The 14235-nt window shown below is 39.3% G+C and overlaps 3 protein-coding genes across 3 annotated transcripts; 2 read left to right on the top strand and 1 right to left on the bottom strand.

Annotated features, from left to right (window-relative positions):
* Positions 1-106: 106 nt before the first annotated feature.
* Positions 107-7479, bottom strand: unc119.2 (unc-119 lipid binding chaperone B homolog 2). Its single transcript, XM_057345487.1, has 5 exons — positions 7446-7479; positions 2183-2341; positions 1355-1445; positions 840-1012; positions 107-747 (listed from the first exon to the last, which is right to left on the bottom strand). Exons 1-5 carry the CDS (start codon positions 7477-7479, stop codon positions 608-610), a joined length of 597 nt encoding a protein of 198 aa, XP_057201470.1. The 3' UTR covers positions 107-607.
* si:ch73-248e21.5 (uncharacterized) lies at positions 7299-10510 on the top strand. The gene is made up of 2 exons (XM_057347046.1): positions 7299-7659; positions 7960-10510. Exon 2 carries the CDS (start codon positions 7968-7970, stop codon positions 9540-9542), a length of 1575 nt encoding a protein of 524 aa, XP_057203029.1. The 5' UTR covers positions 7299-7659; positions 7960-7967; the 3' UTR covers positions 9543-10510.
* Positions 10511-11191: 681 nt separating this feature from the next.
* On the top strand, positions 11192-14098 carry si:ch73-248e21.7 (mucin-2). Its single transcript, XM_057346196.1, has 2 exons — positions 11192-11454; positions 11814-14098. The coding sequence occupies exon 2, from the start codon at positions 11889-11891 to the stop codon at positions 13224-13226; it is 1338 nt and encodes a 445-aa protein (XP_057202179.1). The 5' UTR covers positions 11192-11454; positions 11814-11888; the 3' UTR covers positions 13227-14098.
* Positions 14099-14235: the final 137 nt, after the last annotated feature.

Below are 14235 nucleotides of genomic sequence, written 5' to 3'. Positions count from 1 at the left end.
ACACTTATCCTCTCTCTCTCTCTCTCTCTCTCTCTCCTTAGTGAGGGTTTTAAACATCCCTCTATGACCCAAAGGGTCAAGAAGTGAGACAAACAAGGAATGGCAACAACTTGAAACCTTTAGTTTTTAATCACATGGACATCGTTTAAAACACCTCCATATAATGACAGATATATAGATTGATGAGCATCTCTATAATAGCATGAAAAATACACAAAACAATAACACAGGATAAGTATGCAGAGTGGAAATGGATAAAAATATATTTTCTGTTGTCATAGTGTTAAGACCCCCTGATAAAAGGAAAGGGTCATGTGCATTGTTTAGTGCTGGAAATAGACAGGATGTTTATGAGCTTCAGAACAGAAGAATTGAGAAAGGGAAACATTAAAGGCATGTTATGGATCCTCAAGATGTTTGTTATCTTAATCATAATCAGGGATTCCGAAGCACAGGCAAAGTCTCTGGATCAAGCTCCTCCTTCAAGAACAGCAAGTCTAAATTGTTTAGGGACTGGCTGGGAAGGTGAACATGTGAGACCAAATATGTAGCGCTAATCTGTTGATGTTATGCGTCTTCTGCGGCTCTAATGTGATTGATGTCCTGTTCAGTGTTTAGCTTTGGTTTTCACCGAGCTCCAGCCCTGGCTGAAAGAATACTTTGCTTTATGATGCAGGATCAGCGTGTTGTTGGCAAAGTAAAAGCTGTCTGACCGGGTCTCGAAGGGGTGGGTGATCATCTCCTCAACTGAAATGCACATAAGAAAGAAAACAGATGCTGTGTATCTGTGGAACATCTATGCTGACATCATTAATGTGACCAAAAGATGTGTAACTCACCTGTGTGTGAATCCAGATCTGGTAGAGAGTAAATGTGCTCACATGTGTTTCTGCTGTGTGGAATACAAAAACCGATCTCAAAGTCAAAAGTCTTCAGCAGTAGATCCCTAAAGTAATGCCGTTCAATCAGACGAAACTTGTTTACTGCTTTACTGCCAACTGTAAACTCCAGTCTGCTCGGAAGAAAGAGGGAAGTGGGTGATAAAAACACTAGATATAAAGCTGTGTACATAAATATGCAGTTGTGTATAAATAATCATTGTTTTAAATCATTCTTTTTATTCATCATTTTTCTCCAATTGTGTTTGTGTGTACGAATGCTTTGGCAATATTTGAAAGTGTGAAAACAATCAATAAAGTTATTTGAAATTGAGACTCAAGTTGTAAACTCACTAAAAGAAAAATAGCAAAAGGTAAAAAGTCATCATAATATAGTTAACAGATACAGCTAATGGTATTCATAAATTGAAACTTGTTTCTATCTAAATTTTCTAAGACTCATAATACAGACATACGTAGCTCCGATCTCTCTCAGATTTAAAAAAGCAGGAGTGAAATGATACTGAATGAAGCGACCTGCATCCAGCTCTATGACATCTTTTATTTCTGTGAAAGAGAGAGAAAGAGAAATTCAGTAAGGATAGGGACACATTCAGAAGTTTTTTCCATATAACATCCACTAGAGGGCCACCTTTGTAACATAAGCACAACTTGTCTCACAATTAGCATAAAGTGATTTCACCCAAAAATGAAAATTCTGTTATCATTTCCTCACACCCGGTCCGTGTAACGCTTTGCAGTTCTGTTTTCAATTTTTACCATCAAAATTAATCAAATGAAAATTGGTTTCAAACTTTCATTTTCAATTTTCATGGACACTTCACAAATGGGTAATTGTCTCTCACTTTCATTTTCAATTATACGTGTTTGCTATAGCTAATATTGCATAGCTAATATTTTGCTTTATCGCACTCATCTTACCATCACCTGCTGTGTCGTGACAACGAGGACAAGAGCGGGTGCATGTGCGCAGAACAGTCTATGCGAAAAGTGTGTGTTTTCTCTCGTGTTTTTTTTGTGGTCGCAACGCAGCAAACACTCAAGCACACGCCACGGCACGCAAACTTGTTTGTATATAGCCTATATTTTTTTAGTTACAAACCCGAACCCGAGGCTATTCATTAAACATTAACCCGAACCCGAGGCTATTCATTAAAGAGTACATTCCTCAATATTTTTAAGGGCTTATTTTGGTTTATGGAGTGTCCGACAACAAGTTTATGTACATACATGATGTAAAAATACTATTATTTCGTAATAATAAGCAGTTTTTATTACCTTACTTCTTGACTGACTCTCAAATGATTCGTTCCGCGATTCATCTGTGTAATCTCCGCCTTTCCGCCAGCGTAGTCTGATCTGATTGGTCAGATAGTGTAGTCTGCTGTGATTGGTCAGATGGTCTAGTCTGCTGTGATTGGTCAAATGGTCTAGTCTGCTGTGATTGGTCAAACGCGTTCAGCATGTGTCGCAAATGGACCGCCTATCATTACTGCTGTATTACGGTTTGCAGGTGGTTGGATATTAACAGTGTATAGAGAGAGATGGCGTCGATTTTACCTTACCAGTTCGAGCCCGAGTCTGACGAATCATTCTTTAATCCTTATACAGATGCCAGTAAGAAAAAGGACTGTTTTAGACACTTCTCTTGTAACAGTTAGTTATCACGGCATACAGTGTACGGTGTTCGTATCTTCAGATGTTATTATAACTATAGTACACCACGCAGTTCTTGAAATAAAGACTTTGCGAGTTAATATGGTTGAACACTTACATTAGCGCAACGAGTTTATAGCTAACGTTAGGTAAACAAACAGTAACAACCCCAAAAATAACGGTAACGTTAGCTAAACACAGACATGAGATAACGTCACACAAATTTAATTTTAAGTAAAGACAAAAATAAAGAGTCACACTTACAGGTTGTGATTCGGTGGAGCTTACAGGTCCAAATAAAGTTGGTATTGCAACATCTTTTAAGGAAAGACGTTTAATGTATCCTGCAGTAAAGGCGCCAAGATTGATGAAGCAATCTTCGGTAAAATGACGCGCGCAAAGTAAAACGTTCGGTTTATACTCCTTTGGTGTCGTTTGAAAAATAAATAGTAACCATTTTTTCCTCAGAAGTTCTTCCTTTGGTAGTGAAAATAAGACTGACTTAGTTTCACTACATAGAACACAGCTTCTCTTAGACATGATGCACACGTCACGAACGAGCTAGTACAGTGTTTGGGGAGGAGAGAGTTAAGTTTTCGCAGTCAGTAGGCGGGGATTTTTCTAGTGACGTAGGTACATTGTGGTTAAAGATTCGGACAGGTCATGGCTTGTTCGCGTGATTCAGAGTCGATTACCTTTTTTATAAGCTAATAACTTTGTTATTCGTTCACCTTCGGATTTACAACTTGGCAGATTGCTTACATTCAAACACGGCAAAATTAAACACTTCATGAAATGTATTTTTTATGATCTCGAGGAATGTACTCTTTAAATTAACCCGACCCGACCCGAAGCCCGCGAGTTTTTCGGCAAGTCGGGCTCGGTCGGGTTGCAGACCTCTACCGTATATATAGGAGGATAACGTTAGCATATGATAGCGAAGGGAGCTAAGTCAGTCACGGGCTAAATAGAACATTCAAAGCCAGTGTTAAACTTACTCTCTATATATATGTTATTTGGCAAATGGGCACTTGGAGTTTAGCTGTATGTATGTTAATACATTATGTGCGTTAATATGTTCAGCTGCGGCAAGCTGTTTGTTTTGCTAATGAACAGGGGCGAACACTGCGGTTAGTTTCGTTTTAAACGTCTCAAATCATTCGTCCTTAAAGGCGCAGTTCTTGAAAATCAGCGGCCACTAGCTTTGTATTATAGTTTTGCAACGAATCTCTGAGTCATTTGCCCACCCCTCCCTTTCGAATTACGACGGTGGCCGCAACAGTAAAAAAAGATGTCGTCTACTGAGACAGCGGATAGCAGTGATACAAGCAGGTAAGGCAATATATTAACGTAATTAATCATTTAACATGTATTCTATTGCGAAAGTTACTGTTACAATTCTATAATTAGATATATTTCTTGCGTGCTATCTAGTACACGCTGAGAGTAGTGAAGTAACTAAAGTTAGCTAATCGTAAATAGCAACGCTGTTCAAAGCGTTTGATCTGACAGCGACATAGGCAGTTAGGTGTAAGTTAGTAGACGTTTGTCTCCCCCTTTGTAAAGTCAGGAACAACCGGAGTACGTACCGCAGGGACGGAAAAACATTATTATTCGGAGGTTATATGGCCATTTGTATAAAATGCTAACGTTACCGTTTCAACAAAACAGTTGTTTGGTAAACATTGAAAAAGTGGAAACATTGAAAATGTTGAATTATCTTACCAGTCTAGCAGAAAACAGGCAACTTCGGCGTCGCCTTGAAAACATTTGTCTTTCAACAGTGCCTTCCATCTGGTAATAGATACACCGATGTTTATCCTGGATTTCTGCCGCCGTTTGTCTCTAATTCGTCTGGCAGCATCACGTTTGTGCTTCTTTGACGACGGAGATTCACGCTCTGTCGGCTCTTGTGCACAATACGCATGGTCCTCCATTTTATCAAAACTTCTAAGACAGAACAATCAATTGCTTCAGCTAGACGACGACTACTCCTCCACCTCTCCGTACTACGACTTACTACTTTGTGCGTCTTCAACTCAGTGATGACGCAAGCTGCGTCTAAAAACACACACGAAGACCAACATATACGAAACGCGCTCTGTAGAGCTGTTTGTCCGTTAGAGCTTACTGTACAAAACATGGCTGCGCAACATAACAAATTCCATGTAGATAGGCCCGCTCCCTATGTAGATACAACTGGTTTATTCTAAGGTAATAAAAACATAACTTTTCATTACGTAAGGTTTTTATACACATCTAAAGACACAGTTTTGTATGTTATATTGCATTTCTGTTAATAGATCATACAAAACATCCCGCACTGTACCTTTAAGGCTGAAAAATCTGTCACAGCATACTAGTTATGCTCTCACGTTGTGTGTGTAACGTTATAACTTGTCAACGACAAGCGCTAAAATCCACGTAATTCCGCTGAGATCTGCAGGTGCGCATTCCGTGGATTTTAGGCAAGCATACACGCACAACGTGAGCGCTGTTTGCTGTGACGATTTTTTAGTCTCCGGACGAATGATTTGAGACGTTTAAAACGAAACTAACCGCAGAGGAGTTCAGGAAACATAATTTAGCTAAACCATTGCCATGGCAGTACTACACGTGTGTTGTGTTGACACGCCGGACGAAGGGGGGTGGGGTGCGCTGTAACTCATTATCATTTAAAGAGACATGCACCAAAACGGGTTGCTGTGAGCATAGCTGTTTTTGACGAGGCAAAAAGGGTTTTGTTTACACAGCCATGAGTGTTTTTAAGCAAAATATGTTCCAGACATTTCATGAAGACCCTAATAAATCATACAACTTGTTGAAAGTGCTCATAAATGAGTCATTAACAAGAGACAGAGGTAATATAGAGTAATTGAAAAAAAGAGGGACTAATTATTTTGAATGTAACAACTTTTTATACTAACTCGGACAAAACGGAAGTGTTACTTATTGGACCGAAAACTGCTATAAGTAACAACCAAGAATACTGTTTAACTATTGACGGATGTTCCATAAAACCCTCGTCGTCAGCAAAGAATCTTGGCGTTCTATTCGATAGTAATCTGTCATTTGAGAGCCACGTCGCCAACACCTGTAAAATTGCGTTTTTCCATTTTAAGAATATATCTAAACTACGTCATATGCTGTCAATGTCAGATGCAGAGAAGTTAATTCATGCATTCATGACATCAAGACTAGATTACTGTAATGCACTGTTAGGTGGTTGCCCTGCAGGCTTATTACAAAAACTCCAACTGGTCCAAAACGCGGCAGCTCGAGTTCTTACACGTACAAAAAAGTATGAACATATTAGCCCGGTTCTGTCAACCTTGCACTGGTTACCTATAAAGCATCGCGTTAACTTTAAAATCTTGCTCATTACCTATAAAGCCCTACATGGTTTAGCGCCTTAATACTTGAAGGAACTCCTTTTATATTACAGTCCTTCACGTGTATTATGCTCTCAGGCGTCCTGTCAGTTGGTAATACCTAGAATTTCAAAATCAAGTGCAGGTGGTAGATCCTTTTCCTATCTAGCGCCTAAACTTTGGAATAGTCTTCCCTGCACTGTCCGGGAGGCAGACACACTCTGTCAGTTTAAATCTAGACTAAACACGCATCTTTTTAATCTTGCATACACTACACTTCCATAATATAAATCCTCTGAGGGTTTAGGATGCATTAGTTAGATCAACCGGAACCAAAAACACAACTGATGTACTTGTTGCATCAAAGAGTGCAGAACAGTACTCTACTCTCAGCCAGTCTTGTCTCATTGTTCCAAGGTTACCACAGTGAGCAGGATGCAGTTCATGGCCTGACCTGATGGTAGAGCGGAGAATGGGAAGCAGCGACCTGACAAGAGCTGAGATGATAGAGCTGGATAAAGAAGGACGCGGTCACCTGACATGCCTTCACCACAAAATTTCAAATGCTATTAGATTATTAATGATAATCTTAAACTATAATTTACCTTACTAGTAATTTTATTTATTTTATTTAGCCTTGTTGTGCAAGCTCTCTGGAGCTTGTGCAGAGGCAGCAGCTTTTGCCAGAGGGGAACTGGAATCCCCTGGTTGGGCCTGGGTTCTCCTGAGTTTTTTTTCTCGATTAGAGTTTTGGGTTCCTCGCCACCGTTTGCATACTGTTTTTTGCACTATTTGCCTGGCCGGGGGGGCTGCTTTAGAATTTTAAAGTTTTACTTAATTAATATTGCATATAGGAATTTATAGTCTGTTATATTTGACATGTGCTCCTCTCTCCTTTATCTTAAATGTGTGCTCTCACTGAGCGTGTGTGTGTGTGCGTACTTGTCTGTGTACGTGTGTGTGTGCGTCTATGTCTATGTGTGTTAGTGCGTGTGCATATTGTGTGTGTGGAGTGTTTTGTATGTGGGTATGTCTGTCTTCTGTGTTTTCAACTTTTTCTTGTTTTTGCAGGTACAACTTTAATTGTTTTGCTTATAGTCAATATGTCTTATGTGCAGCTGCTTTGTAACAATGAAAATTGTAAAAAGCGCTATATAAATAAAGTTAAGTTGAGTATAAAATAAGGAATACATACAAATAGATTTATAGTATGTAATTGATTCCACAGCTTGAAAGTTCAAAGCTCATTTGAATGTCAATGTATTAAAAATAATGTTTTAGTGTTTTTGCATGATGTCTAGTTTCACATCTGGTCCTGAAACAAAGGCTCAAAACCATTGAGCAGTCAAAGCTCCCATATCTATATCAATCAGTTCTGGTGACATTTGCGTGAAACGCAGCAGATAAAACGCTGTGGTAGGATGACCATCGGTGTGCTCATTAGTGTGCACTGCACATGATAAATGCGGATGTTTTTGTGTGTCAACAGGATGTGTATCTTCTGTTCTTATTCTGACACTGATGGAGGGAAGAGGCGGAGCTCCAACCCACATCCTGTTTTACCTCTAAACTCTTACTTCATCCCACTGTTGGCATGGTGATCAAACTGTCACTTCCTTATGTCACTTCAATGTTTCAGCTAGATGAGCGAAGTATCCCAGAAGGCACCGCTGCACAAACAATGTGATCACACATAATCCGGATGAGACAGCGTGATGAGCTCTAAACAACAGGTACAGCATATTTTATTTAAAACAATAGAGAATTTAGATTTTGTAAGCAATAACATGCATTGTTTACTGGACGCTACATTGAGACAAGTTGTGTTATATTTGGGTTCTCATAGGCCATTGTGCTAGATTAGTCGAGTGAAATTGATTGAATGGGCTGTATCTTTTTTGCCAACGCTATATTTTAAAATGAATGAATCATTAACTGTAAATGCAATGCTACAAACATTGATCAACGATACAAATTTAAGTCATCTGTAGCATCCGCATCAGTTCTCATAGTCTCTCGTTCTGTCTTTACAGAAGTCATAATGGAGACGATTTTACTGTCCATCGCAGTGTTGCTTGCACACTTCCTCACTGTCTCCTCTCTATATTTCAACACACCACCACCAAGCACCCTGAGAAGCTACACTGAAAGCATATTTACCACTGAAGAAACTACAGAAACAAACCAAGAACTCGGGATACCATTGAATTCGAAAGATTTGTCTCCTCCAGTCATGACAACACAGGACAGCACAATAACAACAGCTTTTACCATTGAAACACAAACGCATGCAAGCTTAACTCAAAATGTGACACCCACAGAGGAAACAACGTCGGTGAGTCCTGAGTCTCAAAATGACACTATAGATGCTGTGAAAATAGCAGATGGGGAGAGCAATACTGTTATGATCCACACAAATACAAGTCTAACAGCTACAGCCACTTCCTCTGCAAGACTAACAGCACAAAAGGAAGACAAAAACGAAACAGGAAGAGGGTCAAGTGCACACAACACGAGTTACAACAATGACAGACAGACCGCAGACATCTGGAATGCCACCACAGTCAAGCAGCTCACATCGGAACCGTTCAACAGTGTTCAAACTGTTGCTTGGAAAGAGTGGACGGTGAATGACACAATGAAGGCTGATGAAGAAAATGATGAAATGAGCTCCACCCAGGCAACATTTGCTAATTCGGACAAGGACTCAGGCACAACGGGAAGTTACAGTCTCACAACTGGACACATGGTTCTCATGCACACAGAGGAACATTACACAACACCAAACACAACTGACACAACTTCTGCAGCAATAGAAAACAATTGGATAATTTCACAAAATACAGACATGCCCATTACTGCAGCTTACACAACATTAGATGGCATGAATATTACAGATGCACCTGAAAATCAGAGCTTGACACCTAATATTAAAAGCGGTAGACGTGGAGAGGACATTGAGGTAAATGAATCTACAACACAGAACAGAGTCACAAACTTTACAGCACACACAGGAAAAGAAAACACGACTCCATTGGTTACATTAGACACATCCAGTGACACAACCAATAACAACAAGAGCTCTATCATAGCCAATGTTACACCAGACAACAACACAAATGCCACATCGATCATAACTGACCCAAAAAACAGTTTGTTGCCTGAGTGTTTTAACACAAACTCAAAACAAACTCAACAATCAAAACTGGTCTGCTTCATAACACTGTGGGCTTTGGCGATGACTGCTTCGGTATTCCTGGGAATAATTATTTTCCTGTATGTCCGTCTGTCCATTCTTAAAAAGAGGGTGAAGATTAGAGGAGGACAAGGGGAAAAGGGAGGGCAGAAGGAGGAGAAGGAGAGCCTGTGGGCCGACCCCAAAGCATCAGTCCAGGAGAGAGTGGAATTTTGGTACATTAATGGATCTACGTTGGAGGCAGACAGGAAGGAGAGAGGAAAACGGAGGGAGGAGAGAGTCAAGGGGAAAAAAGAAGAGCAGAATAAGAGCGAGAGTGAGTTGTGGATTCAGCCTATAGTTACTGAGGATGACATAACAGAGTTTTGGCATGCAAATAGAAGAATGAAGGAGGACAGGACACGGATGAGGCATTTCTAAAAAAAAAAGACTGCTAGAAGAGAGAGTTGAGACGGTTCTACCTCGGGGCCTCTGCAAGTATATATATATATATGTAGACACTGTATGTTTGAAAATAAAATATAAAATACTTTAATTGTAAAAATAATTGCCTTTGAGGTTGATTTTCTGGCTTGACTTTACACTTTAACATGTTAGTTATAGGGATAGTTCACCCAAAAATAAAAATTCTGTCATCATTTACTCACCCTCAGGTTGTTCCAAACCTGTATACATTTCTTTGTTCTGCTGAATACAAAGGAAGATATTTGTAAGAATGTCAGTAACTCAACAGATCCCATCCCCCATTTTCTGCCATAGTAGGGAAAATAAATACTATGAAAGTCAATGGGGGATGAGTTTGGTTACTGACATTCTTCCAAATATCTTCCTTTGTGTTTAGCAGAACAAAAACAGTATACAGGTTTGATACAATTTAAGGGTGAGTAAATGATGACAGACTTTTCATTTTTGGGTGAACTATCCATTTAATAAAAATAAATAAATAGAAAGTGGCCAAGTAAAGTGGCAGACACATGACTGGAGAAGGTTTCCCATGTGGGAAGCTCCACTTTAACCACAATGTATTAGTCTGCCACCTAGACATATGAACTTTTCTAGGTACAATACAAAATGTTCCATTCTTGAGCTCACAAATGTGTTGGTATGACCAATTCTGATATTTCTTTTGAATTTCATTATACAATGAACAGAAATGTTTGTAGGAACATCATATAAAATAGAATACAGATGGCTTTGTACAGGAACTCCACATCTGCATCTCTTCTGGTCTCTGAAAGACTAGCGGTGACTTGCCCAAGAAAAATTCTAGGGGTGATCACCACTGATTTTTTGTAAAACTTCCACTGTTGTCTTATAGGTACTTGTAAACTTTATATTGTAAAAGTGAAATAAAATATATTATGACAAGGCGTGAGAATGTCAGTTTTATCATTAAAGGCCAAATGTTAAATGCTCTATAACTTGGATAAAAGCTTCAGAGAATACATGTAAATTTTTACTGAATTAAATTTTACTGTCTTTCTTGATAAGACAGAGAAAACACACCAGAAAAGGTGGCATAGGTTCAGAAAAAGGAAACGATACTTTCTTGTTTTCTGATAAAAGGGACTTTACAAAGTAATATTAAAAGTCCAATGATGCATACAGTGTTCATTTAAAATATTGTCACGTTTTGATGTCTAAAGTGTGAAGAAAGCAAGTGTGATATTTATATATATAGTTTACATATAGTCTAATATTTAGAATAGTTTAACCAACTTCACTTTAAACACAAACTTTCACACTTCTCTAAGTGTGCAATACACATCCACCCAACAAACACACACAAACACACACACACACACACACACACACACACACACACACACACACACACACACACACACACACACACACACACACACACACACANACACACACACACACACACACACACACACACACACACACACACACACACACACACACACACACACACACACACACACACACACACGCACGCACACACTGTATGGTAAAGTTGTGCATATTACAAGCAGTGTGAAAACCCACAAAAGTGTCAACACACCCTTCACAGAGTTTCCTACTCTCTTCTACAGCTTCCCTTTTGTACTTCAGCTTAGATTAACATTCAGAACATCACGAAGCACTACGCACTTCTGCAACTTTTCTAATCTTTCGGCTGCAGCCCCTCTCGTACAGATGCTGGCAGTGATACCATGAGACCTTCAGAGGGAGGAGAAATAAAAAGGGCATGCGAGAGAGAGAGAAGATGACAAATTAACAGGATATTGGTGTCACTTACGTTTTTGTGTGTAGGGTTTCACATGTGCAGTTTGGTCCTGGCGGTCGGCGTTAGCAGTTTATTCAGGTAAGTGACATCTCACTTATTCATCAATAGACCAAACATAGGAACGGACTGCAACCGAGGGAGTCTGTGAAAGCTTGAGAACAGGTAGACCACACGAAAAAAGAGTGTAAAGGTTACACACATCTGAGGGAGAGGGACTTAAACACCACACCGCACCGCGTGTTTGAATGTAGAGAGGTTTTGCCGCTGTTCGCTCCATCAATTTAAACTTAACTTCCCTCAAGCTGATGAAGCTGAACTGCTTATGTGGCATTTTTTAAGACTGACTGAAATAAACCACTCAAACAATACACACAGTAGATTATTTAGAAAATGAAAATTGTGAATTGTGTAACTAACTGTCTATTTTTTACTCAAAGGTGGATATCCGAAACAAAAGACTAGATTTGCTTACGTAGAAATCTCCTAAATCGAGTCACTCAAGAAGGAACATCATGAGGCTCATTTTCAGCAATGCCCTGATGTCTCTTGTTCTTGGATCTTGTTTCATGACCAATCAGTCACAAGAGCCAGATAAGACAAACACAAATGCCTCCATAACATTATCGAATGAGACTGTGGAAACAACATTTAGTGCTAAAAGCACCAGCACGGTAATACCCGGAAATACTGTTATCAAACTAACAATAGATAAAGATCTGGTTCGTTCAGAACCCACACAGTATTATCAAATGAGTACAGAGATTGAAAAAACAACAGCTAAGGTTACTATTGAACCTGTTAGTGTGACCAAACAGACAACACCAACATCTGTTCCTGAAAGAACAACTCCTCAAGAATACACCACACTGGCTTTAGAAACAGTCTCCACACTTACTTTGACTGAATCAGCAACTTCAGATTCCTTGCCAAGCACGAGTCTGCATGAAACCACTGGTGGCCTTACCATTGTTGACCTGACCAGTTCTGGACATCACGAATATGAGACCACCACAGCAACAGTTGCCATGACTACTAGTTCAACAAAAGCCCTCGACCCCACAACCATAATTTCTAAACAACCCATAGACATGATTGAGTCGACACCCATCACATTCCAAACTGTGGACATCACGACAGAAGCAGTGGACACCACGTCTCTTGACGTTACATCAATGACCACAACTACACCTCTACTCTCTACATCACAGTTTTTTCACGAATCTCCTGAACTAGATCACACAACGCCTGAAGATGACTCACTCTCCGCCCATTCCACACCTTCCACCATGGGTGGAATTGTGAGGGGAAGTATCTTTCCCCTCCAGACCAATTGGCTTTTAATAATCATAGTGTGTGCTGTCATCATTTGTGTGCTATTAGCAGGCATGCGTTTGTTCGTCCAGCGGCGAAAGAAAAACGCCTCGCGGAAGTTCGACCCAGGGTACGTGAATGGACAAAGTAAAAAGTCCAAGAAGAAAAAGGGGGCGGAGAACAATGCATGGGCAGGGCCTGTGCATCTGGAGGCTGAAGAGGGAGTGGAATGTGATGGAGAAGTACAGGGGGCTCTGATGCCTTGTGATGGAAACAGGGATGAAGATATGGTGCTCAGCACTTTTTCTGCCCTGGAAACAGATGACACACGTAATGGTGGAGTGGGCGGAGAAGGAACCAAAGAGGCAAAGATATGGGAGGATCAAGAACCTCTGCTTTACATAGATGAGGATGTGAAGGAGGACAACATGGGAAATAGAGCGGGAAGTAATGACACACAGGAAGTAAATGAGAAAGTAGGTAATGGAGAGAAGATGCCAAATGGACGAGAAACATTCTGTATCACCACTGCTGTCTGAACATTTTTAAAAACAAATCTATTTATGAATATATTTCGATCCATTGAATTAGATCCAGTGAAACATAAATTCACTTTTAATGCAAAATAATGACTGAATTTATTAAGCGTTGTTTAATTTTATTATGATTGAATTCATTATGATTCTATATTCCACTTCCTGTAATTTTGACCTGCATTGTCTGAATTTTATTTTGCACCGATACAAGAGATTTATACAATATGCAATTAAATTAACTAATTCAGAGAGTGTTTTTTTGTCAAGTAATAAAAATACGTACATGTCACCATTAAACATTTTGTTGATTAAAAATATAATAAATCTTAGCAAAATACCAAGATTAAATACTAATCAACGATGGTTTAAAGATATGCCTTCAGTTAAAGTTCATGGGTCTAATCCAGGAAAATAATGAAGGGAAATATTTAAATATCATTTAATATGACATGACATAAATTATAAGATATACAATTTTTTAGGCTTTTTTTCTTCAGAACGTTGGTAACCATACAACATTGGCCCCTATTGACTCCTGTTGTGTGGACACAAAACCACTGAGACATTTCTCAAAATATCTTATTTTGTGGTTCATAGAAGAAAAAGACAATATGTAGGTTCTGAATGACATGGTGGTAAATAAATGATGACCGTATCTAATGCACGAGAGTACATGGCCAGCAGATGGCGCTCCTGACAACGTTTTCAACATTCTAATGCTCACTAACAAACATTTGTTTTACATTTAAATACTTTGGATAAAAAGTTACATTACAGTGAGCTCCTAAATGCAAGAGTCAGTTTTACACAGATCCGTCCCTTCCCACATACCTTGGTAAATAAACAATGCATTGTTACAAAAAGGGTATGTGTGTGTTTTTAGTGTGACGAATAAAACAAAAAAGACCCTGATCACGGCAAATCCTCAAAATGTGTCTGCTGCCCAGCTTATTATCAGTACATCCATCAGGATTGTTTAGACTCAACCAAGAGAAAGAGACTTGAGAGGGAG

This window comes from Triplophysa rosa, linkage group LG11 (assembly GCF_024868665.1).
Source record: "Triplophysa rosa linkage group LG11, Trosa_1v2, whole genome shotgun sequence".
Lineage (NCBI taxonomy): Eukaryota > Metazoa > Chordata > Actinopteri > Cypriniformes > Nemacheilidae > Triplophysa > Triplophysa rosa.
This window is presented reverse-complemented; position numbering and strand designations above follow the sequence as displayed.